We start from the raw sequence: 26140 nt of genomic DNA on the forward strand, positions 1-26140 counted from the left end.
CTTTTAATTTTGTAAAAAGAATTTAACAATTAGTATATGTAAAAATTATTATTTAAAAAAAATATTTACTGCCGCCGTACATTGAATTTTTAGTGTTAGATATTTTCATACAACATATTCAATAAAATAATGACTATTAATTTCAAACGTTATTGTTTTGTGCCTGCCTTGGTTCCAGTGGTATATTCTGATTAGCAGTAGCAATAGGCACAGTCTGAGCGGATTGATTACGCGTGTTGCGATAAATATGCAAATTTTCTTCTGTATAATCAACAATACAACGTTTCTTCTTACGATTATACTGCTGTTGACGTAAATAGATTTTTAATATACCCTTAAACGTGATGAAGGTCAAGCCACCAAGCAGGGTTCGATGCAATGTATTCTCAATTGAATCAAAAAGCAAACGTCCGACAATAGAAGATATAGTTGGTAGCAGTAGAGCACCACAAAAAACTCTAGTTGCCGAATACGAATCGTGCAGAACAGGAGTTGCAGGTTGTTGTGCAGTAGTTTGTTCTTCTTCACTGAATTAAAAATATAAATAATTATTACTTTAAGTAAAGAGAAGCAATCAAAGTTATGTCTTGTTTCGAATAGTAAAAACTTATAAGTTTTGTTTTTTTCACAGTTTCAGTTTTTCCTTTCACTGGGACTATTAACAAGGTAAATTAATAGTAGTTGGCGCACTACAATGATAAAGTAGCTCAAATAGTTCTTTTTTGTCTGAAGAAAAGGAAACAGATGAGCTTAAAATATGTTTCAATCTTATTTGTTTATTTACTAAATAAAAATAACAAAAAATTAAATTATCATAGTTCAGAAGACTAGTTAGTTAAGAATCTTAATTAAGGATCTATAAAAGCATGAAAGCATGAAAACAATTACGAAGTCGAATAGTTCTGGTAGGATGTGGGTAGGTAATCATAACATGTGAAGAGAAAGGGAGAATTATTTAAAATAATAATGGATTCGGGATAGGTGTGATTTCAATTAAAGTTAACGAGGATCAAAGCAGAGAATCATAATCATATACCATCATAACCATAAAATGTGAAATCATAATTATATATTTAATGCTATAGGTCTAAAGATCGATCGACACAAGTTTGTGTGTGATTGTGACAGGAAAGCAGATGGGTGACTTCATGGGGTGTAGAGTAGCATTTAAGGCACACATAGAGAATTCACGCATTTATACATGACAGCTGTTTTCTGATCGCAATTGAGCTAAAACAGTTCTTGCTGTGCGAAGAAGACGTAGACGTATGATCTGATTTGTGTACATTATAGTCATAAGACTTTGCTAAAGTAATCTGTAACAAATAGTGATTTCCTACTTACGGAAAAGGTATTATAAAATTCATTATAGGAAATTTTCGAGCAAAATTTTGACGACTTCTCAATATACGCAACAGTGCATCTTCCCAACGTATAAGACGACCAAGAACAAGCCCTACCGGAATGGCGGGTAAGCCAATCAATAAAACTAGAGGATCACTATTTTCCATTAAAGCCATTCCTTTTTTATTTCCTACAATCTGAAAAAAAAAACCATTTTAAAAAAACTATAAGTAAATACGTTTTTATACGCTTACCTGTAAGAATGTTACAGCACCATATGTAACAGCAGTCCAATAAATCGAACCAACAAACACACCGGCAGCCAAAAATGGACTTAAACGCTTTATTATGTTATCAATACTTTCCAAAATGTTCGCACATTTACCCATTCTTGGAAATACAATTATATATTCCGTTTGGCATTGCTGGCAGGATACAGCACGTAAAGCGTTACCTCTTTGTTTCTCATCAACCCAACGATATAAACAAGACTGATGTACCCATTTTGTAGTGCCACGGCATTTACACGGTTGCACCCAAGCAGCTAAACGATTGTCCTCCTCGGTGGCAAAACAAATCCAACATGTACGTTCAGTCTCATTAGTTGAATTATTTCCTATATTATTAGTTTGTATAACATCTTGGCTAGGACGGTTTAAGGCGTTGTCCGGTACGGGTTCCTCAAATTCTACATTTACAACATTTGCACCCTCATCATTTATTGATATAAACGTTGATTCGCTTGTTTGTTGATTTTTAGGCACTGAGTCATCATCCATGTTTAAATATGTAATAAAGTTGTTGATTTATGCAAATCAATCGACAGCAATACTTCAATACTCAAAATTTTTTATTTAATATCTAAAATGTTTTGCGCATATTATATTATCCTAAAGAAGAAAACAAATTTATATTGGTATTTATTTTTTTGCATTTTCTATGCCAACTTCATTTTATTTACCCTTTAATCACTTGTATATTAATTTATTTGACATTTGAGTGATAACAAACAATGCTTTTGATTTTGAATGATTACAAAAAATATAAGAAACTACTTTGTACTATTTTTAAGTATAAAACTATTTTTACATTAATCAATTTCTTAAGAAATTTCTGATTATTCGCCTACTCCTTTAAATTATTTTAATAAACTGAAGTCATTTGAGTAACATTTCCTTGCGACGGCATTTTAATAGCATTGCCAGTCGGAAAAAATAAAGAACAAATAAAGAAATTTTACTTTCGCAAGTAGGCAATAATTTTTCAAATTTTCTGACATTTGTTTATTGAAAACCATTTTATTTTTTTAAAGTGATAAAATTAAAAAAAATAGTTTTGCTTGTTGAAATAATATTAAAAAAGTTAGTGAAAGTGTTCTTGAAAAGGTATGATTATTTGTGAATTTATTATATCAAGAAATATTATTTAAAATTTTTATAATACTTAATGTTAAATATATACAAAAAATATATAAAACTTTTTGTGTGCAAAGAAATCAAATAATATGTATGTAATATTAATAGAAACCATATAAACTTTGTAGAAAACAATTTAATCATCTGTGTTATCTCCAGCACTAACCGCTGTAAACAAAATTATTATCTGTGGCGGTTGTTTATGTGATGGTTTAAAGTAGTGGTTCCTAACTTTGACTTTGACCAAGGCGCATTCTGATATTTTTGTTTATAGTAGGAACCACAAATTTTAAGAACAATAAGCTAAATAATTATTTTAAAAGGCTTCTGTGTAATCTCCAGCATAATTATTGTTGGTGGCAACTGTTTTTGTGATAGTTAAGTGTACTGGTTCCCAACCTTTTTTTGACCAAGAACCACTGGTTTAAAGAAATTATTCTGCGAATTCATTTCAAAAAGGACAAACATCCAATTTTGCGTTTATTGGTTTTATAATTTTTTATAAAATAAATAAACTTCAGTTTTATTGTTAATATTTAACATTTTGAGCTCGTTTCAAGACAGCGTGCAAACGCATAACTTTCCTTCCTTGTGGAAATTTAAATTTCTTAAAATTTGTGAGATAAAGATAAAGTTTACTGGGAAAAATACTGCTAGTAAGTAAACATGATTTTAGATTTATAGATTAACAAAACGTATGGCAAATTATTTTAACAATATTTCTTTTAAACTATCAACAAAAAGAATAATTTTTTAAAAGAACAGTAAAGTTTAAAACGCCTTACATCAAAAAGATCAGTGGGGATAGAATATATCTATATCAATAAAATAACATAATTTCCCTTATATAACAACTACAAGCGACGAGAAAATTAATGATTTCATATATAAATAATGATTTCATATATAAATTAAAACTCATTTCTAAAAATTTAAAATATTAAGGTTGGCTGTAATGCATTCCGCAGTTTCTGTCCGTTTTCTTTTTGAATGTACATCCACTCTCGAAGTATATAAAAAAATTTGCTGATGTATACTGCACATCAGTTAAAAATATATACTAATATTTCATTAATAACTTTTATATATAGTTGTACTGATATATTTTTTATTATATTCCAAAAATATTCTTCTATTGAAATTCATGTTTTCGTTATAACTTTAGCATCCTACAATAGTCTTTTAATGCGATGAAAGATTAAACTCTGGAGAATATTTTTAAAACAAATTTATTGTGCTAGTTGCATTTTTATAGTATTCCAATCAGCATAAGACACTGTCATATACAACAACAAGATCTGGTTCATGCTTAACCAGCTGTTTTCCTACTTTTTGATGTCCATATTATAATGAATTGTGCTTTTGCTCCATTTCGTTTGTATGGCTTGTATTTGGTAACACAGAAGTCATCTTCAATATCACAAAACAAAGTCCTCAGTGGCATTATCTTTTTGACATTCGTTCTGTTTTAACACCCTTAAAAATGTTAGAGAGCAATTGTTGAATTGAAAGCAAAGAAAAACGAATTCATTCAGAATATGAATCTTAAATCATAATTAAACAATTTATCATTTCGTATTATTTATCCAGCATTTTAGAATGAGCTATAAACTTATTACAAGTAATAATAAAAATATAAACTTTTTTATCTGTTAATTTGTTCTATGGTGTTTTATTGATTTATATTCTAAAATTATAAGTAATACGGCTTAGTTACAACAAATATGCTTTCAAAATGATTTGTTTTATATTAAAATATTTTGTCTTAACATACATTCTGATAAAATGAATTATTCATATTTCACACTGATTTCATCAAAGATTTCGTCATAAGCAGCACTAATTTTTAAATATTTTAGTTGTTAACAAATAATATTATTATATAAATAAATTTAAATATATGATTTTAAAAAAAACATACAAGAAAATATGCTCAAATATGCAAACTTAATTATTAAAAGTGTTAAGGAAAGCAAGCAAATTAAAATTTAGCAAAAGAATAATTATATTATCCAATTGTGAAGCACGTATACCAATGTTAGTCCAATTCAGCGCTATGTGTATTGTTAACGCAACGCATAGTTTGTTGTTCATCATCATCATCTTCGAATCCTTGAAACAGACGTGAAAATAAATCACCAAACATCCCACCCATTATGCCTCCTTCGCGATTCTCTGGAGGATGTGTAACACCAAAATAATGGCAACTAATTTTCATAAGATATTTCTCATATGCAGCATCTCGTTTTAAAGATGGCTTATATAGCTCAAGTAGTGCAAGATAAATATCGAAGGTATTTAGTTCAATGCTGCGAAAAAGAAAATATATAAAATTTAAAAGCGGTTGCTTATATGGAAAACAAGTTCTTTTTATTTCTGGATGGCCTTTTGTATATGCCACAAATGTATCTTCCGCAGTCTTGCTATCCTTTAGACAAAGTTGTTGCAATACAGCCTGTACAATAAATAAATCTGTTTCTTTTACGAAACCCTTGCTAAGACTTATTTTAATTAAAATGCGTCCGCACAGGTTGCCATCTTGTGATAGTAAAAAATGATGTCTACATTGCTCGATATTGCCATCATTCCAAAAGATTTCTCCGATATGTTTATGCATGGATGGATGACCATGTGGTATACCTGATATATCAGCACTCCATTTAATTGCACGATTCTAGAATAAAATAATTTTAATAATAACTCCTAAATAGAAAAACAAAAAATATTTAAAGTTGGTTTAATGCAAGAGCTATTTCAACATAGAATAAGAAGAAAAATTAAAGAGAACAGAAATTATGGCTTTAAGAACGGGCTGGTGCACTTTCCGAAGCCACTTGTCAATATTCAGTACTTTTGTTTGAGCTTTTCTGATCTTACCAGGTTATCCAAGAACTAATGCATCTGCTAGTTGAGTTACAATATTAAAGGTTGATGATACTTAGATAAATGTAGTTACTACTATGTTTTATAGATCAATTTTATATCGGTTAGAGGCATTTCTTGGCAAGCTTACCATCAATAACTAAACCATCAATGCCAAGTTAGGCCAATTTTAACAAAGTAACGGTTAACGAAGTACTTATGCAAGGCTTAGTAATATGTAAAGCTTAATATTATTATATTGACGTAGCTCTCTAGTTGAGATAGTTACTTTCATATATTTTATATTGAACTTGTTGACTAGGTCTATGTAACATTAGCAAGTTTATCATAGTACTTCTTTAAAAATAATTTATTTTGTTCTATCAATAGCTGATGCATTCTACTTATTCATTTATATCCCATTTTACACTATTGCAGTTCCAATATCATTTCTTGTATAAAAAAATTTACTTATAAGATTAGTTCTGTTCTGATTAACTTATAAGTTCACAATTACTAATCACCTATAAGTCGGGCGCCATAAAGTCAATACTAAACCCCAATAATATATCAATATCATTATCAGAATTATAGTTACTAGTTTTATATACAAAAAAAAAATTTATAAAATTTAATAAAAATTTATTAAAATAACGCTTTTGATTTCAAGGATTTTTATACATTTCGAAGTAAAACAGTTATTCGAATTAAATAATACTGTTGTATTAGCGTTTCTTATAATAACAAATCGCGCCATTTAAGTAAACAAAGAATTCAATACTTTTGTTATTTCTATCTATTCTGAGAAGTAGTCTGCTCGTCTGCAAACCAGACATCAAACCAAACCATACACTGAAATATGATTAATGTATGATGCATACGAGTATATACATAAATTATATATAATATAAACATTTATGTAATTACTTACAATGAGTGTTTCTCTTTCGACAATATTGGGACTCAGGCGTGATATAATTGTTGTCAATTGTCCTATCCATAGATCAACATCGTCCTTATTCTTACGCCTTTCCAATGTATCAATAAGTAGCAAACCTAAATCAGCTGCACTCGTTTCTTGTTTTTTCGTTAATAATTTCAAGGATCCGTTATAAAGTAGTTCCAAACATTCATCAAATTTATTTTGGCCCACATATCGAAAATACAAAGTTCGATACATTTGATGTGCTTCATAATAGTTTCCAGAGTCTATAGAGATGTCCAATTTACTTAATACTCTACTAACACCACGTTGGCTGCGTTCAACTGCAGCTGCCATATTGACAAAATAAAATGTTAGTTTTATTTAATTAAAAATTCACTTCAAGAATGCTAATCAAAGATATGTGAACACGACTCCTTCACAAAATATATTAAATAATTCTAATTTTGTATTCCTCTTGCTTATATGACAACGTCGCCGACAGAAAAGGTTGAAATGTCAAAACGAAAATGATGTGACAGTGTTGCGAAATGTTTCTAAACGTGAAAAGTTAGAGAATAAATAACTGAGTCCTATTGGAGAGATTAACTTTGGTACAAGCTTTCCAACTGTAATATACGTATATACAATGAAATTCAAGTACTTCTCATATTTAAAGTTTATATTTTGATAAAATATTTTTCTAAGATATTGACTTTTACAATGCACACCTAAGTACCTGTAACAGTTGTATAAAGTGTCATATTAAATTCTAATATATTAGGCCTGCTCCCATATTTACTTCGGGAGCAGGAAGTAAATCAAAGCTTGTATTTTGATAACATTTTACTCTGAGATATTAAAAGTTTTGCAATGCACACTAAAGCTTAGTCAATCAAAATACAAATGCTCTCAATTTCACTTTTCACTCGTTCTGCTAATCCTTGAAATTGGTTGTTGAATCTTCATTGTAAGCCATAAAAAATGTGTGTGTTCATACCATTTGTTAAGGCTAAAATAATTGCAGTTTTAATTAATTATGAATTTATATTTATAAAAACATTAGTATAAAATGTTAACTAGTTATATAAAACTTAAGAAAATTAACTATTTGCTATTATAACTGCAAAATATAAAATAAACATTAAATTAGAAGAACAGTTTTAACATATATAAAAGAAGTCACGAAATTGTTTGGTTCTTTAATTATATTAAATTGAAAAATTTTATCAAAATTTTAGTATACCCATTGATTAGAGATATTACATACTTAAATTCATATTATAACAATATGTGATTGAGTCAGAACTTTCAATATCAGCACCAAACCAATTCTACTCTACTGCTCCGAGACCTAAAAAATCACAACGTAATTTCTACAAAAAACTGGAAACATTTTTAAATATGTGATTTAAAATAATCTGTCTTAGTGTTCTAATAATCTGTCTTAGCAAGTTCGATCCAGCGTGGATCGATATAACATTATGGGCTGAAATAAATTACATTGTAAAAATTAGTTTTAGGTCATATGCTCAAATTAAAAACGCCAATGAACTTATTTTTATTTATCTCAATTTGTTTATTGTATTTTTATACATAAATTGGTAAACCAATATATTATGCATATAACATATTCGTTTAACGCATTTTATCGACAAAGGCAGTCACTGGTTTGAGAGCACTTTCTTTTCTTATATCGGTGTTTATCCATAAGACTTACGATATCTTCTCACTTTCCAGCACTTCTCAAGTACAAATCATATGTTCAGATTTGACATTTCATTGTGCGTTTGAAATACGGTGGCATCCTTATATTTTTGCACTTTTGCTTGAATGAAAATATTAAACAAAATATTTTGGTTTTTTAACGTAGAGGTGTGGGGATTTTGATTTTTGTCTACTTTTTGAATTTTATGCATTTTATGTTTCAATAATTTTGCGAATAATAGAGGAAAACTCTATCATTCGCGCAAATTATGACTGAACAATCCAGTGCATTAAAAATTAATGAAAGAAACTTGACGCCTACTTCCAAAGAAGTTGTTTTTTTAACTTCAAATGAAAGTAATGTAAAGAATGATGAAGAAACATCATTTTCAACTTCAAAGTGGATTAAACTTAATGTGGGTGGTAAAGTGTTTATGACAACTTTATGCACGCTTGTAAGTCAGGAGCCGAATAGTATGTTAGCACGTATGTTTTCGCAAAATAGTGGTATGATACCAAGTGAACAAGACGAGCAAGGAGCATATTTGATTGATCGTAGTGCACATTATTTTGAACCTATACTGAATTACCTGCGACATGGTAAACTGATATTAGATTCAAATATGAGTGCCGAAGGTGTGCTAGAAGAAGCCAGATTTTTTGGTATTTATTCGCTTGTATCGCAGTTAGAGGAACAAACAAATCAATCAATTGATAACTTACCATTGACTCGTCGTGATGTTATTAAAGCACTTATACAAACCTCCCACATATCAGAAATACGTTTTCAGGGTGTTAACTTAGCAGGAGCGGATTTGAGAAAACTAGATTTTCGGAACATTAATTTTAAGGTAACTAACACAAAATAATGTAATGCTCATTTTGACTTAAGTTTGAACATTTACATTTTCAAGTATGCATGTATGCAACGTTGTAATTTATCACACGCTAACCTTACCTACTGCTGCCTGGAACGTACGGATTTGGCTTTTGCCAATCTTGAGTGTTCACAACTTGTAGCTGTGCGAGGGCTGTGTGCTAATATGGAGGGTGCAAACTTACGTGGCTGCAATTTTGAAGATCCATCTGGTTTGCGTACTAATCTTGAAGGTGTTAATCTAAAGGGTGCCTGTTTGGAAAGCAGTTATATGGGTGGTGTTAACTTACGTGTTGCAAATCTTAAGGATGCTAATATGAAAAATTGCAATTTACGAGCAGCCGTATTAGCAGGTGCGGATTTGGAACGATGTAATTTATCGGGCAGTGATCTACAGGAAGCAAATTTACGTGGAGCAAACCTAAAAGATGCAGAACTTACGCTCATGGTAACACCACTTCATATGTCACAAGCTATACGGTGATGTGTTTGTGACAAAGATAATTAAGATATACTTAAGATTACTGTGATTTTAAAACCTCAGTCCCCATGTGGCTTCGGTTTTTACTTATATGTCTGTAATGTGCATTTTTTTATTTATAAAAACATATAATTTTAAAACTTGTTAATAGACAATTAATTAAAATTTTAACGTTACTATTTCAATGTTATCAAATTGTTCACACTGAATTTGCATACCACAACAGTGTAAAGGTGATTTTTCAGAAGGATGAAAAATAATCCTTTTGTCAAAATAATTTTGATAAAAAATTTCTAGACCAAGCTATGTCAATTACTACTGATTTGTGCTATAGTGGGCAATTATAATTTACTAGTTATACCTTCGATAATAGATTTATTTTAAAGCACAATTTAATATGTTGAAGAAAAAACGACTAATCAAGATTGTGCTTTTATCGAAAATAAAGTAACTGATACAAGCAATAAGAAAAATAACTGCTAAAATTTATTTGTATTCGTCGGTGTTTGGGAATATATAGTAACAAAATAAATTATTGAATGGAGATTAAAATAAATAACAATTTTCCTCAGTTTTCTATTAATTAGACTGTCTTACAAGTTATTTGCTTTGATTCCCAAAATATCGCAAAATATATATTATTGATATGGGTACATTCTTCAGTGCAAAAACTTAAGCAAAAAGCTGTGCTTATAAAATACAATTTTTAATAAAAAGATAAATAAAAATGCACTGACAATATCCTTCTATATATAGTTATAATTATTAGGCAAATCATAGAATGTGATCGTCAGACCAAAAAATTACCAAAAAGTGCTGAAAACAGACAAATGTGTATCACAGATATAATGAATTAAACTGTTTTTAAAGTAAACCATTTTGATTGTGATTGATTTTCGATGATATTAGGACATTTTTAATATATAGAAGATATATATATATAGTGTTATATATAGTGTTAATATATATATATATTAATATAGTGTTAATAATATATATACTACAGAAAAATACTTATAAATAATTAGTTTATTTTGCACACATAAAAGTTTTATATATTTTTAATGTGATACGTTGAAAATGAAATGAATAAGTTCATTATAAGTATGTACGTTAATAGTATTATTGCATATAGTGCTTATAATAAAATAAATATTTCAATTATTTAAACTGTAATAATTTGAATTTTTTAATGCGGTAGTCTCAACAATTCTTATTAGATTTTTATTCTCATAATAATTTCTGTCATCTTTTATATCTGAAATCCGAAATTTTTTAATGTCTTACTTTACATATTGAAATTTTCGTAAAATTTGAGTCTTAATATTGTTTAATGATTATATTTAAAAAATGTCTATATTTATATTTGTTTATTTGAAGATATTATTTATCTCAACTTAACGTAATAATTTGATATAAAATGCAATAAAAATATTGTGTGTACCTCATATAATATGTATTAATATCTATAATATATACAAACATATATATGCTAATTAAAATATGTGATTTTTTTATCATTAATTTTTAAATGATATGATATAAAATAAAAATTAATAATTTAACCTCCTTTATTTTCTAACTCAATAAATTAAACCATTCGTTAATCAAGCTGTTTTGCTGTCTTCCTGGGATTCAAATTATAGAGGTTTCTTTGCATATATAAACATACTAATTTTTGTTATAATATTTCATATAATATAATTAACAAATATGATGCATATATTTATATTATATGGAATTTATTTAATTTCATATTAAAGTGCATATGATACAAAATGACATTTAAAAATTTAAATAACGAATGCAGTTACAACACTGAACTGTCATTTGCAGTATCATAGGCAAGATATTAAAAATTTGTATGGATTAATATTTTCTCCAAGTGAAACAAGAACATTTCCATAAAATTATTGTTTGAAAAAAAATACGAGTCACAGCTTCGTGAGCTCTGTTGAGAATCGTCCACAAAAATAGTTTTCTGCAGCTGACGTGATATTTCTGTCAACCCCCTTCAACTAAAGTCGATTTTTTTCGTGAAATAAGTAAGAAAAAAAAAATAAATGAAAAAAGTTAAAGTTAACATTGAAAAATATTTTAAAATATTCAAATATTACTGAATAACATATAATCGACGAGAATTTTTTTAGCCGACATTTTATTCGAGTAGAAAAAAAAACTGAAGTTACCTGTTTTTATTTGTTAGAAAAAGACAAACAGAAGAATTTTCAAGTATATTACGAAGCGAAAAGGGGACGAACTGCGTTGGTAAATTATAATCAACCGAGAAAACGTGGTTTTGGCACAACCGAAAAACAATTGACAGAACAAAGTAAGAAGGGAATAAAAGCGGTTGCTTTTTTTTCTATCGTGGAAAAATGGATAAACAAACTAATGCTGAAGTTCCAGCTGCTGCAGCTAACGAGAATGGCGGCAACGTTAACCAAGAAGTCTCATCTACAAGTAAGTTAAAATAAATTTTTTTTTCTGAAAGTGAAAAATGTTTATAAAATGATGACACATTGTCTATGTTTGTTAAGAAAAAGTTGTTGTTGTTTTTGTAAGATACCTATACAATAGATCAAGGCCAAATGAGGCGTCTTTTGATTGCGCGCGGTTATCAAATTTTGCATGTGCAACATTATTGCATTTTATATAAAAAGTGAAGTAATAAAATGAATTATCAAATATTGATAAATTTATATATGTATATAAATATGTAGAAATATATTTTTTGAATTGATTCGAGACAGTTGCATGCGTTCATCAATAACGGCACTTCGTTTTTATAATTTTTCATATAAGACAGTTAACTTTTAACTGCATTTTATTACTGCATAAATGTTGTTTTTGTGAATTAATCCATGACTAAAAAGTTTTGAGGTTATAATTGTGAAATTTGTGTTTTTTATTTTAAATCTATTACTGTTCTTATGCGTGTACATGTACATGTGTTGCGTTGCTCTGGCCTATACATATCTGCTTAGATCAAATAAAATAGGCAAAAAAAAATAATTAAGACTGTTAAAAAAACATTTGTATTCAGGTGTATCAACAAATCATAAATATACTTTTAAATATATAATTAAATTGATAAAATATGTTCATTTAAACATATCTACCGGTGTGGATTGTCTTAACAGTAACATATTTACGGTGCCAGTATTTCGGTTCAAAGTTTTTAATAAATTTTAATATGTTCAAGTACTTCAACTCTCAGATTTAAAAAATATTATTGTAAAATTAATACTAATTAAATTTACAGACGAAATTGTGTTTTTCACAGTCTAATTTTCGATATTAAAAAATATATTTGAGAAAAACTAGATTTATGGGTTATGTTACTCTCCAAGTATTAGAAACTTTTAGTTGAACTACAATAATAATCAGAAATAAATATTTATGGCTGAACATAATTCAAAATTGCCTTAATTTCTATTAATATTTACAGAAACTATTTTCTGTATTAATGTTATTGTTTTTTAAAGCCTACGTATCCATTGTTTATAACACATAAAATTCTTTTTCTTGCATATTTACAATTAAAATTTTTTTGATATATTTATAACAATTAAAATTTTTTGATCTAAAAGAAATAGTTATTTTCATTACGGACGTCACACGAATCAATTTAACCTTGCCTTTTATACAGTCATGGTTTTAGATTTTTTTATAATATGTAATTATATAATAACAAAAAAAATCATTTTTGTCATACTGACTTTTTTTCGAGCAACTGTCTACCCTATGTTCTATGCACTTTATTTTTACACCATGTCAATGTTGCTGTAACGCTTTTTAGGAGGCACGAACGAAACTTTTTTGTCTGAAAAGTCATATGGCTTTGAAAGGTGGACCCGGTTGCATCTGGAGTCACACTATGTAATCTTTTTTAGCTTACTTACTTATTAGAAATCTTTAATGTATTGAGTTTGACATATATTGTACTGGTTTGCCACTCTATATCCTTGCTTAATATTAGTAGTACTTCCTCCTATATAATTTTTTTTTTCTGGATCCATCCTTTTATCTAAAAATCAACTCCCGACATTTGTGTAGCCTTATATATATATATGTATAATGTATTTTCGTGGTAATGTATTAGTCATACATTTCACCAGTACATATCTATGTTTTTATATTACTTCTTGAATTTTTTACTACTTTACGTACTTATGGGTTCTCCAATTTGCAACCTTATTCACCAACATATACAAATTTTTACGAATTTAAAATATTTAATTCCAGCCAATGTAAACGTCGAGTTAATATGTATTTTCTTAGTTAGTTTATGTCATAACAGCGAGGTTTAAAAATCAGTAATGGTGCATGGGCTGGTCAGTAACAAACCAGACGTGAGGTCCTTTCATTGTTCTCTCCAGAACTACGACAGAAATAATGAAAAGGGAGTGGGACTTACTTTTCTAGTATGATTTAATTACTTTAGTAAATGATGTTAAAGATTTTTTAATTGTATCTTTTACAGAAATTCCCATATATACTTTTTAAAGTGTTTACCTTTTGTTTTGTTTTTGTTTACCTTTTAGTATTAGGTTCTAGTATATGATTTAGTTATTCATATTTTGTAAGCTAGAATAAAATTTATTTTGTAAATATTTATACCAAGAAATTTTAAAAGATTTTTGAATTTTTTTTTTTCTTGAAATAATTTTGGATTTTTATATTTATTTATATATATTTTAAATTAAATTAAATTAACGTTATGAATCTTAAGCTTGATCTTTTGAATTTTGATGTTATTTATTACCTACATGTTTCTAGCTAGCACTTACCATATTGGAACTAAAAATTTCCTATAAATTTTTTTATATCTATTATTCTTTATATGACACTATTTATTACTTTGTGACATCAGTTTTTTCTATGAATTCGATTATTCTTTAACTATACATATGATATGTTATGTTATCTGTCACGTATTTCCACTATTTATAGTTTATAAATCTATGAAATTAAAGTAAGTTAGAGAGATGTAAGTAAAATAATTTAGACTTTTCTAAATACTCAAAAATTAAATAATTTTTTTAAATTAAATTTTTTAAAATTTTTTTTTCATTAAGTAATAGGTCTCTTATTTGTAGTGAAAACTAACTTTCTGACCAACTAAATTTTTCACCAAACTTCAGGATCCAACCTATTTAAACCTCAAAATGTTTTTAGTATACATACATATGAATATATAAAACAGATACCAAATACATTTTTTTCTTACTTATTTTTTTTTTATTTATTAAGTAATAGGTCTCTTATTTGTAGTGACCAACTAAATTTTTCACCAAACTTCAGGATTCAATCATATGTATACATACTTATGATTATATAAAACAGATACTTAATACATATAATATATGAATATAAAAAACTTGTTAAGCCCTCTGTACTTCTTTTTTTTTTTTTGGTTGGGAGCTTCCGCATTGAGTGTTTTTTTTGTATACAATCTGAAAGTCTAAATATAGATCATGTTATCTAATTATATTCTCATCCCTATACATATAATTTTACATATGAATATAATTTGACCTATATATACATCCATTTATTTTTTTATGTCTCTGAACGGTAGAGGGGGATCTTTCACTTAATAATCCAAAGTTAAAATCAAACTAATCTATGACAAGTCAGTCGTCTCAACACTTTACTCATGTGATGATTTATGTATATTTTATTTTAGTTTTTAATTACTCAATTGTGTAATAGCAACAAACCACGCCCAGTCTTGACCTTGATTCTAGTTTTCGTAATGTTATGAAAAATAAAACTTGAATAGTTTTTTGACCATTTCATAACTTCTCAGTTTTTTTTTTTTAATACAAAATATGTTTGTCAGCCTTGTTGTTGTTGTTACATTTCTAATGAAAAGCTTCATAAAAAAACATAGAACTTTTAATGTTTTTTCTTTTTTATATTAAACTACAAGTACTCTTTAAATAAAAAATTATTAATACGTTTATTTTTTGTTGTTAATTTTCATTTTCTTCGGCTTCAGCGGTGCAAACTTTACGCGCGGTGTAACGGGCATGGCATACATTTGTAGTTGGTTGATTTGCTCATCGTTGATGAATGCCAACAACAAATTTTAAACGAATTTCTGCCGCCGTCATCGTAGTCGTCGAGTATCGAATAGAATAAAATTGTTTAAATAAATTACATACGCAAATATTATTTTTTAACATTTTGCATAATTTAAATATACATATTTACTATTATTTTGGTTAGAAAAAAATATTAAATATTTTTTTTTTACACTCAACTATTCTCTAAAAAACCGCTGTTGTTGCTTAATCTTTCATGTTAATTGCTAAAATAATTTCTATTGTATTTCTGCTTTTATTCTATTTTGAAGTTATTTTCGGCAGTGAAACCGGTTTATGACATTATTTTTATTTTTATTGTTTTTTTTTTTTTTTGCTATTAAGCTTTGCTGCCTTTACTTACGTACAGTTTTTGATAAAATCAGTGATTAACTCCTGATATCAGCAGTGGAGACGAGAACGAACACTGCCAAAAAGCGTAACTGAAAGAAAAAATGCTGCAGTTTTGTTTGTTTGTTGTTGTTGCATATGAGATCATAAATAACTGTTAGGCGAATTGTTATTGTTTTTAACATAATGTTAGCAATAGTTCCATTTTAACATTAATGTACAGTGGGCAAAATTGTTTTATTTATTTATTTTATACTGATAAAAGATTATATAAACAATTAATTGATATATAAAAATTTTAATACTTTTTTTTGTATTTGATATAATTATTTATAATAAATTAATTTTTATTTATGTACAAAATTAGATAGTTTAGATAATTTGGATAATAAGATAGATAAAATTAGAAATTATCTAAATTTGGCGGTATGGATTTAGTCTCTACTCTTCTGTACTAGAGTACTTGCGAGAAATGTGGAAGAAAAAGGGCGAAAAATCGCTAATTGAGGTACATGGAAGTTTATCTAATGGCCTACCGCTGCAACCAACCATACAAAATTAGTTTTGATTTATATTATATTATAGTTTATATTTTCTTATGATATTTAAACAACAAGAACATATATTATAAAGAGATACTGCTTAAGTTTCTACTGAAATTGTTCTGCGAAAAAAATGCACCTCTTATGACTAAAATATTACAATTTATGCGTGGACTTACTGAACGATAATTTTTTTAACGCAAAATAATATTTGGTATATGTATATTTTGAAACTTTTTCAACTAAATAATATTTATGTTCAACACATAAAAATTAATAGTTAAGTACAGCACTCTGGTATATGCGTCCTTGAAAATTATGATATTATAAATTAAATCTCGGTCAAAATTGAGGTCGATATCTGTCACAATTACAGCACAATATTTGTATATCAGCAAACTATAATCTGATAAACTAACAAGGCAATTAATCTAGTACAAGTTCTGATATAATGTAGAATATACACTGGCTCACTGCTTATTTCGTGCAAGCAATATTTTTGTAGATTTAGACGTGAAGTTCCAAAATTTTATTCAAAACAAAAAATTGTATATATGCAACTTAACAGAATATTTAGTAAATTAATAAAAATATCAAAATTCACGAAGTTAAGTGAACATAAACAAACATACATCAAATTACAGCCTCACAGCATATATCGAGCTTTGTTTTTGCATCTCTGAATCATGCAAATAACGGGGTTTTGAAACTAATGGTGTTTAACTAATGCAAAACTGATTACTTTAAGGGAAATATGAATATTTTTTATATTAAGGTATTAATAAAAGGTATATTAATAAAAGGTAGTGGAAAAGTAGAAAACCATTTTGTAAATAGACAAATATAATGCCAAAATATAAATCTTTTCAAAATAAAAAAGGCACAAGATCATTGTTTTCTGAAACGCAGATAATAATATTAACATCTTTTAAGTTGCTACGAAAAAAAAAACATAGCCAAAGGTACAAAGTTAACACATATCGAAGTTGTTAAGATTCACCCAGCTCACCTAAAGTTTATTTCATCTTTTTCGAAGTAGTCTTCTTTTGATATTAGGCATCCAGATTAGACTAGACAAATTTCGGGAAATTTACACTGTAGTTTTAGTAATTTATTTGCTAATTTTTCTTTGTTTAACGAGTTTTCTCTATTTTAGTTATGCTTCCGATTTTGTAATGTTATTGTTTATTACGTTTGTGTGTGATAATCATATACCTAATTTATTGATTGCTGAAATGTTCAGTGTTAAAAACTAGAACCTGTGTAGTCCCCTTTTGGAGTGTTGAACGGCACTGGATCGAATCCAATCCAATGAGTGGCTATAGAACGTAGACTCAACTGACCTTGGAACTATAATTTGAAGTGGCTAGGTTTCTTCGCTTTGACCCTGGTTGACTTCAATTTAAATCCGACTGATCCCCAACCAAGTTTTTTTCCTACACAATTTCCTCAGCTCTCACACTATCTTCACCTAGTTCTCTGCGGGCCACAACAACAACAATAAGATGGGTATTTTTTTTTTTATTGCCATGAATTTTAGTGTTTATTGCTTTGGAAATTCTTTTTACAATCATAATTTATTACTATATTCAGGAGCAGAATGACTTAAGAGTCAACAAAGTTAATCACTTAATCATAATTTAAGTTACTCAAGCAACAGCTCTTCATTATTTTGATGAAATGAGTTCATGTTATACCTTTAAATTGAAATGTGTTTTAAGTATTAATTTTCGCATTAAAATGAAAGAAACAATATAATTTCAAACATACAGTAGCATTATTTAATTTTTTATTTAATTACAAGATATTAGTTAACTTCATTATGAACCAAAATTAAATTTAAGCAACATTTATTACTTATTTTAAACCCTAATTAAATAGTGATTGTAAAATCGCCTTGGAACGTCTCTTCAATTTTACAGATTACCGAATTACCGGTCTACGTCTAAATACCCCTATAGTTTTTTATTTAAATTTTTATACTTATATTAAAATAGTCTCTAACAATCCTACGTAAATAACTAAAATTTTTTTTTATTAAAGTAATTTTTTTTAATTGTTCAAATTAATCACTCATCTCTGTGAACGTGTGTGATGCTATGTATACAATTTTTGTTATGTTGCTGATTCTACAGTGAAAAGTCTCTACTGATAAGACCATGCATGAGTACATAGAGCTCTCATGAGAAAATAATACGTCATCAGTGCTAATTAACACGTGCATGTAATTTCGTATGCGTTAGCATTTCATATACGAATTTTTAAATATTTTCATGAATTGCATTTATAGGCAATGTTGTTTATAGGCCCATGCCACACTTGAGTAATTTTTGACTATTAATTTTTTGATGCATTAATTTTTGATGCATTAATTTTTGATGCTTGCTAGCTACACTTACTGAACTCTGCAGCTTGAAAATTTGTATATATATGCTCTGGTTGGCTGTATGTAGAAAAGTAATAGAAATATTTTGAGAATAAATAAAATTAATAACAAAAAATATATGTATTGATGAACCCATTACTATAATATAGAAAATACAATGGGTTAAATATTATACAGCAGGTGAACGATAAGACACTTCATTAATTGGTCTTTTAAACTAAAAATGTAGTATTGTTATTTTGCGTACTAATTAGAGACTTGTTCTTTTTTTGCCGGAATTCGGAGTGGGCGAATGCACCTAATGTTATATCTATTAATTCTAATTAATGTTAATGCAATTTCGAAACATATGACATGACTATATAATCGCAGATTTCGTTAATATTTCTTAGCCTAGCTTAGGATTAGGATTTTCATTTGAAATATAGATTAAAATAGATTCCCTTCTTTTACATAGCTTAAAATACATCTTATTTTTACTATAAGTTAATAGCTTATCTATACTGCAAAAAATAAATGGGAATCTAAACAATAAACAATTGAATGTAATGGACAATATTATTATAGGAATATATTAAGTTTCATTTGAAAAAAGTGCTATTAAAGATTGAAGACACGGGAACATTTTAAGGTTTTGCTCAATCACAAAGAAGCATTAAGAAAATTATTTATAGATTTTTGATTTATTTTGTTTATTTTTATTATTAATTTATAAATAATTTTATTAGGGTAAAATTAAAAATTAAATAACTTAATTATTTTTATAATTTATTAATGATTAATTGATTCATCATTAGCGATGGCTGTGGTTATGAAGGCATGACATTGTCAAAAAGCTCCAGTTTGATTAATGCAGCTGGACAAAAAATAAAAATATTATACAAATTATACAAATTAAGTAACTTTATGGATAACTTTTGTAAATCAACAACAACAACTTAATTCGGATCAGCAGTTAATAACAAATTAACTCATACCGTGTGTATAGGCCAACATTCTCAGTTAAATATTACTTTTTTATTGCAGTTAAAATATTGCAAATAAGTTTTTTGTTGTTTTTATTAATATTTTGATAAAAAAATATTTATTTATATATTTATATTGATATGCAACATCATTTTACAAAAACAGCTGTTAATGCTGAAATTGTACACCACTCCTCATTGTCATTAATTTACTTCGCTCGTATTTTTATCGCAAAAAAAGACAAAAAATAAACAAAATTTAGTAAAATTATTTTTAGCTTTATACGCAATGCATTAATAAATATAAACAAACACACAGAGCCAATGCAGCAGCAACAACAACAACTGAAATATTAATAAATTATATTGCCATTGAATTTATGTGTTACAAATTAATTTGATGACTAATTAAATGGCTAAAAAAAACAAAAATTGGAGCACTTGATGCTATAAAATTATAAAAATTTTAATAATTATATCACACAAATGTATACATATTATTTTTTTAATTAAATTAATTTTTGTATGATCTTTTTATAGCACAACCCGCAGAACCAACAAAGCGTTCTCTCCGTGTTCAAACCTGGAAGAAATTCAGTGAGAACAAATGTGGTGTACGTTATAGCGCTATTTTCAATTCTATTCCCAATTTTCTGCAAAGCGATAAGGCTGCCACACTTTTGACTGAGACTGACGATTTTAAAAATGCTCGTAAGTATTAAAATAAAGTAATATGCATAAAATGTTGATAAAATTATAACCATTATTTTTTTTTCTTTGAAAATATAGAGAATATCCAAGTCAACATGGATCGCTCTTTACATGCTGTCAAATTACAAGTTTTGCTTGCTGACAAGAATCTTTACTTGCCTGCAACTCGTGCATCTAACGCAATTGTCCTTAAGGTTGATGTACCTGAAAATGCTACTGAGGAACAAAAAAAGAAATGTTTACGTGTTCAAGATGTTCAACAGCATCGCACTGAAATACGTAAGTCTAATAATAGTTCGGGTTAAAAATGTTAGTTAAAAATTTGGTCATTTAGTTATTACTTTGATGTAATGTATTTTGGAATTATAGTATAGTAGTAACGAAAATCTTCTTTTTAGTCAATTGTATTTTTGGCTGACCATACAGCTGCTTCGAGTATTGCGAAGTACCGTACCTCTCATCTGTGGTTTTTTTGAAAATGTATCTTATATTTAATTATTCATAAATAATTTTTTAGACTGCGAGTATCAAGGGTTGAATTTGTACCCTATCGAATTTGAAACTCAGAGTCAGTGTTAATTAGTCCACTGGCCCGTACGTTAACTGTTCCTATACTATTCGTTCGTATAAATACAATATTTTATATAATATGCATAGTAATACAATATTGTACAAAGTAAAGTATGGTTTGAATTTATCATTTTTTAAGCTTTTTTTCTATTACATTAATCTTATTATATTAATACATCTTTCTTGGGCCGTGTCTGTTTCTTGTTTAAATGAGGTTTATTCATAAATACCCCAAAACCTCAGCTAGCATAATATATGTGTCCTATTCCATATAAAAAATAGTTTGTTTTATATATGCTTTAAAAGCTACAAGATGAAATCGGCTAACGTATAATATATTGGCAAAAAAATATTGACTTATATAGTTTCGATTTACATTGTTTTATTAAAAGATTCATTTAATAGTAGGTCTGCCTACATTTATAGAAACTAAATACATATATATAAATACTTAAGTAAATATTTAAACGCAGAAATTAAAAATTAAAGAATTTTAAATTCTTGTATTAGGTTTTCATGTTTTATTTATTTATATTTATTTATCTGTAAACCTTGTAACAATTTTGTTTGAAATATTTCAGATCTTGATGATAAGGTTAAGCTAGACATGGTTGTTATTGGTTCTGTTGTTGTATCGCGTGATGGTTATCGAATTGGACGTGGCAATGGTTTCGCTGACCTTGTTGTTGGTGTACTTATTGAAAGTGGTGCAATAACTCCAGAGACAATAATTGTTACACTCGTTCATGATATCCAGGTAAGATAAAGATGACACAACATAGTTAATAGTTTAACTATAAAAATATATTATTGAAAAAACAATAACCAAACAATACGTTGTTTAAAAAAATAAGAATGATATAATAAGGTATTTTAAGTGTTGCTTTAAATTGTTGCATTTAAAAATTTATATTATACAATATATATATATATTAATTTATATTATATTAGCTAGTTTTCTTATCATAGTAGTTGATAACTTATTTAACAATGTACGATACTTCATATTTATTCGTAAAATATAAAGTATATACAGTTTTTTACAAAAAACCACAATTTCAATTATAAAATAAATTTTATTTCCTAACTTGAAAGGAATTTGGCTGTATTTATATAATATACATCAAATTTTAAGTTGTGATTTTAAAGATTCTTACATATCTTTTACCAGCAGATACCAAGTCTTGTAAGTTTGTTTAGTTCCAGTCAGATATTCGATATGCAATACTGAGTTTCGATTTGAAATAATTTCTGATTATATACTTGGTAATGTTATATAGAGTATAAAGATTTCTGCTACTAGATGGTAATCGTACTGGTGTAAATACTAAAAATATTTCTTTAATTCAATTGGATTTTACTCAAATATTTGTATATTGTAACCTCTATTTATATTGTGCCATTTCTGTTACTAGTGAGCAAATAATAGTAACTAAAAATAATTATTTTAAATAATATCAATAATAATATACTTTTATTCAACAATGGTCAGTCGTTATTATTGACCTATGAATCCGTCAGTACTACCATCGTAATATCACCGTTCGCAAAAAAGGGAGGATTACCCCGGTTAATGCAACATATCTATTATAAATTTTTTATTAAATTATGGATTAGTTATTAGTTATATAATTCGTCCTTTCTTTATTAATATGTGAATATCTTACATTTACATTAAGTTAAAGAAGAAAATTTAATAAAAACTGTAGACGTGGCTTCAGCTGTCAACATTATAAAGACAGCATATTGTTCGAGGGGCAACTTTTACTTTATATATTATGTTTAAATAAGAGATTATATCATTTGAATGCTATTGTTAGACGATTATGAATCAAATAGCTTATTATATATATATATTTTTATTTTTAGGTCGTTGATAGTTTGCCCACCAATTTGTTTCAAAAATATGATACACCAGTTGATTTGATTGTAACTCCCACTGAAGTTATACGTGTTACCAATCGTTTACCACGTCCCACTGGCATTTATTGGGAGTTGCTTTCTGAGCGTCGCATTAAAATTGTAACATCCTTGCAGGCCCTCAAAGACTTTCAGATTAAAGCTGGTAAAGAAATCACACTTAAGGATGAGGATACCGATATCGAACAAAATCAAGTTAATCGCAATCGCCGTCGTGAAACTTATCGTCGTCGCGTTGGTGGACGTAGATATCCACGTCGTGCTACATCTCAAACTGACACCGAACAGCAAGGCAATGTAAATATAAAAAACATTTATGTACACACTTATAAATTATTAATTATTGTATAATTATTCTTGTTAACAGGAAAACCAACAGAAACGCAATCCCCGTCGTCAACGTCGTTTCTTTAACCGCAGACGCCGTCCAACAAAGGTACAAAATATTATATCATAAAGTTGTATAAAATTGTTAACATTGTTATTTTTTATTTTTGTATAGTCTGAAGGTGATCAATCTGCTGCTGAAGGAAAAAGCCAGGATCGTAGAGGTGGTGCTGGCGGTGATCGTCCTGAACGCAAGCATAAACCAAGTAATCGTCCCTCCCGTGATTTTTGCATTAAATTATCTAATATATCACGTGAAGTGCGCGTTAAAGATCTCAAGACCGAATTGCGCAAGCGTGAATGCAATCCACTCTACATCACCTGGAAGGGTAAGTTTAAACGTTTGTAATAATATTCGAATCTTGTTTTAATGTTTACTGTGATATCTAGGACACAGGGGTAAATGCTTTTTACACTTTGGTAATCGTAATGGCACTCCCAGCACTGAAGATGACATCAATAAGGTGCTAAACTCATTGAACGAGCTTTCATTGACTGTTAATACTGAAGATAACAGTGGCAATGGTGATACCCCACAAACTGATAAGGCTCCATCGACCAAAGTTGTTAATGTTAATGTTAAGCTAATTAAGTTCGATGATAAAAAGAAGAATGGTGCTACAGATGAGAGTGGTGAGGCTGGTGCTACACGTATTGAGTCTGTAGACACCACCACTGTATAGTATGAATTTCAAGCTGTTTTAAAACGGCTGCTCGTTTGATTAGGAATCTTGGAATTACGTATGTAACAAAACGAAATTGTTAAACAAACGCTTTAATTTAATTGTTGTGATTCTTTTTGAAACTGAAAACAAAAAAATGGATGTGTTCCATAGATAAAAAACAAAAATTAGTATTTAAGCAATCGCAATTCAATTATTACAATTTTATGCAACAATTTACAGCAAATTTCTATTACTTAGGTTAATAACATAATTGCTGATTCTATGCCAATATTAATGTTGAATTTAACTCCAACGAACAAAAATTAAAAAATAACGCAATTCCAAGTGCCCTAATCAATTTATGACAAACTACGCAGACTTGAAACAGTTGATCTGTTACTGCCTAGTGTAGTTTTGTCCACTTCACGCCTTTTTATCCTTGAAATTTCATAATATATCTTCTTTTATTAAACTGAAACAATAGAACAAAAATAACTAAATTTTCAAAATCTAAAAAAAAAAATCAAAAACGAATTAAAAACACATAAAAAAAAGTTAAAACGAAACTTAACAAGAATACATTGAACTAACAAAACTTATATCAACAATTTGGATTTGTTGCTTTTTTCATGAAATTAAATGATTAATTTTAAACTGTAAGTTTTTCATTCTAAATATGGAAGCATATAAAGCTTCCATTTTTTTTATACAAAAAGAAAAAACATTGTAAACTTGTGAATTGTAAAATAAACAAACAAAAAAAATGTATAAAAAAAATTAAAAAAAAAAAATAAAAATATAAAAAAATTGAATAACAATGTTATATTTATTAATGATTTGCATACTTCCCTCTTGGAATTCTTATTTGAAAGTAAAATATTTTTAAATAGATATTTAAATACATTTCTATCATATAATATTTATTTCGGTCGTACACATTTAATTAAATTATCATTTATAATATTTTTTTACTTTAAAAGTTGACATTTACAGACTTTATATTTATTAAAATTATATTTCATTTTATAATTGTTTTTATATTTATGTTAATACGTTTTTTAATTACATTTTGTTCATATTTAAATAATTTTTGATTTTTTTTCATATATATTTTTAATTTACATAGTTTTTATTTGAAATTATTTTTTAGAAAAAGTGCATTTATTTTTTTTTACAATTAAAATTGTATTCTATTAAAAGTACAAAGGTCACGTTCCTTTTATTTATTTTTCAATTTTTTATTGTGCAATACAATCCTACTTACTACATTTATATAGTATAAAAGTGAAAGGTTGTTTAGCCTAAAGTTGGAATCTATAAAAGGACTTCGGTGTTGTAAGATGATAAATTAATATAAATAAAAAAAAAATTTGAATGATTTTTGAATATAAAATTATATGAAATAAATCATCATTATAAATCATAAACCATTTTCATATATCAAATGTCTATGTATCAAGGTTTCAAATATTATTTAAAGTTTAGAGGATTTTATTGTTGGAGCAAGTTTATACGCGAACCCAGTGAGATCTAAAATGTGTTCGATCATCATGATACGGCGCTCGAGTAGCTTAAATATTTTGGAATAGCTCGAAAAGCAAATCTGTTTTTTATTTCAATTTATTTTTGTTATATTTTATATAAATACTCCAGCACCATGAAGTGTACAAACATATTGTTATTTTAGTCCGCAAGGTTGTGCGGAGTGGTTCCGGGACTAGACCCAGACGTTTTTGCTGTCGGGTTTACATACTCGAGCTGCTAAAGTACAGGTTTATTTGAACATTAAAATGTTTAAAGCTTGAAAACAGCTCAAATTGTATTTAAAGCATTTACATATATTCAAAATATATTCAGTATATATTTAATATATTCAGTATATATTTAATATATTCAGTTTATATTTAATATATTCAGTTTATATTTAATATATATTTAATACG

General features: G+C 27.6%; 4 protein-coding genes across 5 annotated transcripts; 2 read left to right on the forward strand and 2 right to left on the reverse strand.

The window, feature by feature from the left end:
- On the reverse strand, positions 1-2411 carry LOC119682196 (E3 ubiquitin-protein ligase MARCHF5). Its single transcript, XM_038095563.1, has 4 exons — positions 2306-2411; positions 1599-2234; positions 1345-1541; positions 1-527 (listed from the first exon to the last, which is right to left on the reverse strand). Exons 2-4 carry the CDS (start codon positions 2121-2123, stop codon positions 143-145), a joined length of 1107 nt encoding a protein of 368 aa, XP_037951491.1. The 5' UTR covers positions 2124-2234; positions 2306-2411; the 3' UTR covers positions 1-142.
- A 247-nt stretch (positions 2412-2658) lies between these two features.
- On the forward strand, positions 2659-24504 carry LOC119684421 (methenyltetrahydrofolate synthase domain-containing protein). 2 transcript variants are annotated; one of them, XM_038098463.1, is made up of 9 exons: positions 2659-2729; positions 11815-12071; positions 20485-20655; positions 20734-20934; positions 21807-21982; positions 23095-23442; positions 23513-23581; positions 23648-23861; positions 23923-24504. In XM_038098463.1, exons 2-9 carry the CDS (start codon positions 11987-11989, stop codon positions 24213-24215), a joined length of 1557 nt encoding a protein of 518 aa, XP_037954391.1. In that variant the 5' UTR covers positions 2659-2729; positions 11815-11986; the 3' UTR covers positions 24216-24504. The 2 variants fall into 2 exon arrangements, with proteins under 2 accessions (XP_037954391.1, XP_037954390.1); XM_038098462.1 differs by lacking the exon at positions 2659-2729 and adding an exon at positions 11526-11653.
- On the reverse strand, positions 4426-7049 carry LOC119684423 (Golgi to ER traffic protein 4 homolog). Its single transcript, XM_038098465.1, has 2 exons — positions 6553-7049; positions 4426-5433 (listed from the first exon to the last, which is right to left on the reverse strand). Exons 1-2 carry the CDS (start codon positions 6898-6900, stop codon positions 4798-4800), a joined length of 984 nt encoding a protein of 327 aa, XP_037954393.1. The 5' UTR covers positions 6901-7049; the 3' UTR covers positions 4426-4797.
- LOC119684422 (BTB/POZ domain-containing protein KCTD9) lies at positions 8381-10300 on the forward strand. Its single transcript, XM_038098464.1, has 2 exons — positions 8381-9101; positions 9165-10300. Exons 1-2 carry the CDS (start codon positions 8520-8522, stop codon positions 9609-9611), a joined length of 1029 nt encoding a protein of 342 aa, XP_037954392.1. The 5' UTR covers positions 8381-8519; the 3' UTR covers positions 9612-10300.
- Positions 24505-26140: the final 1636 nt, after the last annotated feature.

Source organism: Teleopsis dalmanni, chromosome 2 (genome assembly GCF_002237135.1).
Source record: "Teleopsis dalmanni isolate 2A chromosome 2, ASM223713v2, whole genome shotgun sequence".
Lineage (NCBI taxonomy): Eukaryota > Metazoa > Arthropoda > Insecta > Diptera > Diopsidae > Teleopsis > Teleopsis dalmanni.

Excerpts from the sequence above, each read along its gene's own strand:
- LOC119684421 (XM_038098463.1), top strand. The coding sequence starts at position 11,987 with ATGGATAAACAAACTAATGCTGAAGTTCCAGCTGCTGCAGCTAACGAG. Across the intron at positions 20,656-20,733 it reads TGACGATTTTAAAAATGCTC|AGAATATCCAAGTCAACATG; the intron begins GTAAGTATTAAA and ends TTGAAAATATAG. Across the intron at positions 21,983-23,094 it reads CACTCGTTCATGATATCCAG|GTCGTTGATAGTTTGCCCAC; the intron begins GTAAGATAAAGA and ends TTTTATTTTTAG.
- LOC119684423 (XM_038098465.1), bottom strand. The coding sequence starts at position 6,900 with ATGGCAGCTGCAGTTGAACGCAGCCAACGTGGTGTTAGTAGAGTATTA. Across the intron at positions 5,434-6,552 it reads TCGAAAGAGAAACACTCATT|AATCGTGCAATTAAATGGAG; the intron begins GTAAGTAATTAC and ends ATTTTATTCTAG.
- LOC119682196 (XM_038095563.1), bottom strand. The coding sequence starts at position 2,123 with ATGGATGATGACTCAGTGCCTAAAAATCAACAAACAAGCGAATCAACG. Across the intron at positions 1,542-1,598 it reads GTGCTGTAACATTCTTACAG|ATTGTAGGAAATAAAAAAGG; the intron begins GTAAGCGTATAA and ends TTTTTTTTTCAG. Across the intron at positions 528-1,344 it reads AATTTTATAATACCTTTTCC|TGAAGAAGAACAAACTACTG; the intron begins GTAAGTAGGAAA and ends TTTTTAATTCAG.
- LOC119684422 (XM_038098464.1), top strand. The coding sequence starts at position 8,520 with ATGACTGAACAATCCAGTGCATTAAAAATTAATGAAAGAAACTTGACG. Across the intron at positions 9,102-9,164 it reads TTCGGAACATTAATTTTAAG|TATGCATGTATGCAACGTTG; the intron begins GTAACTAACACA and ends TACATTTTCAAG.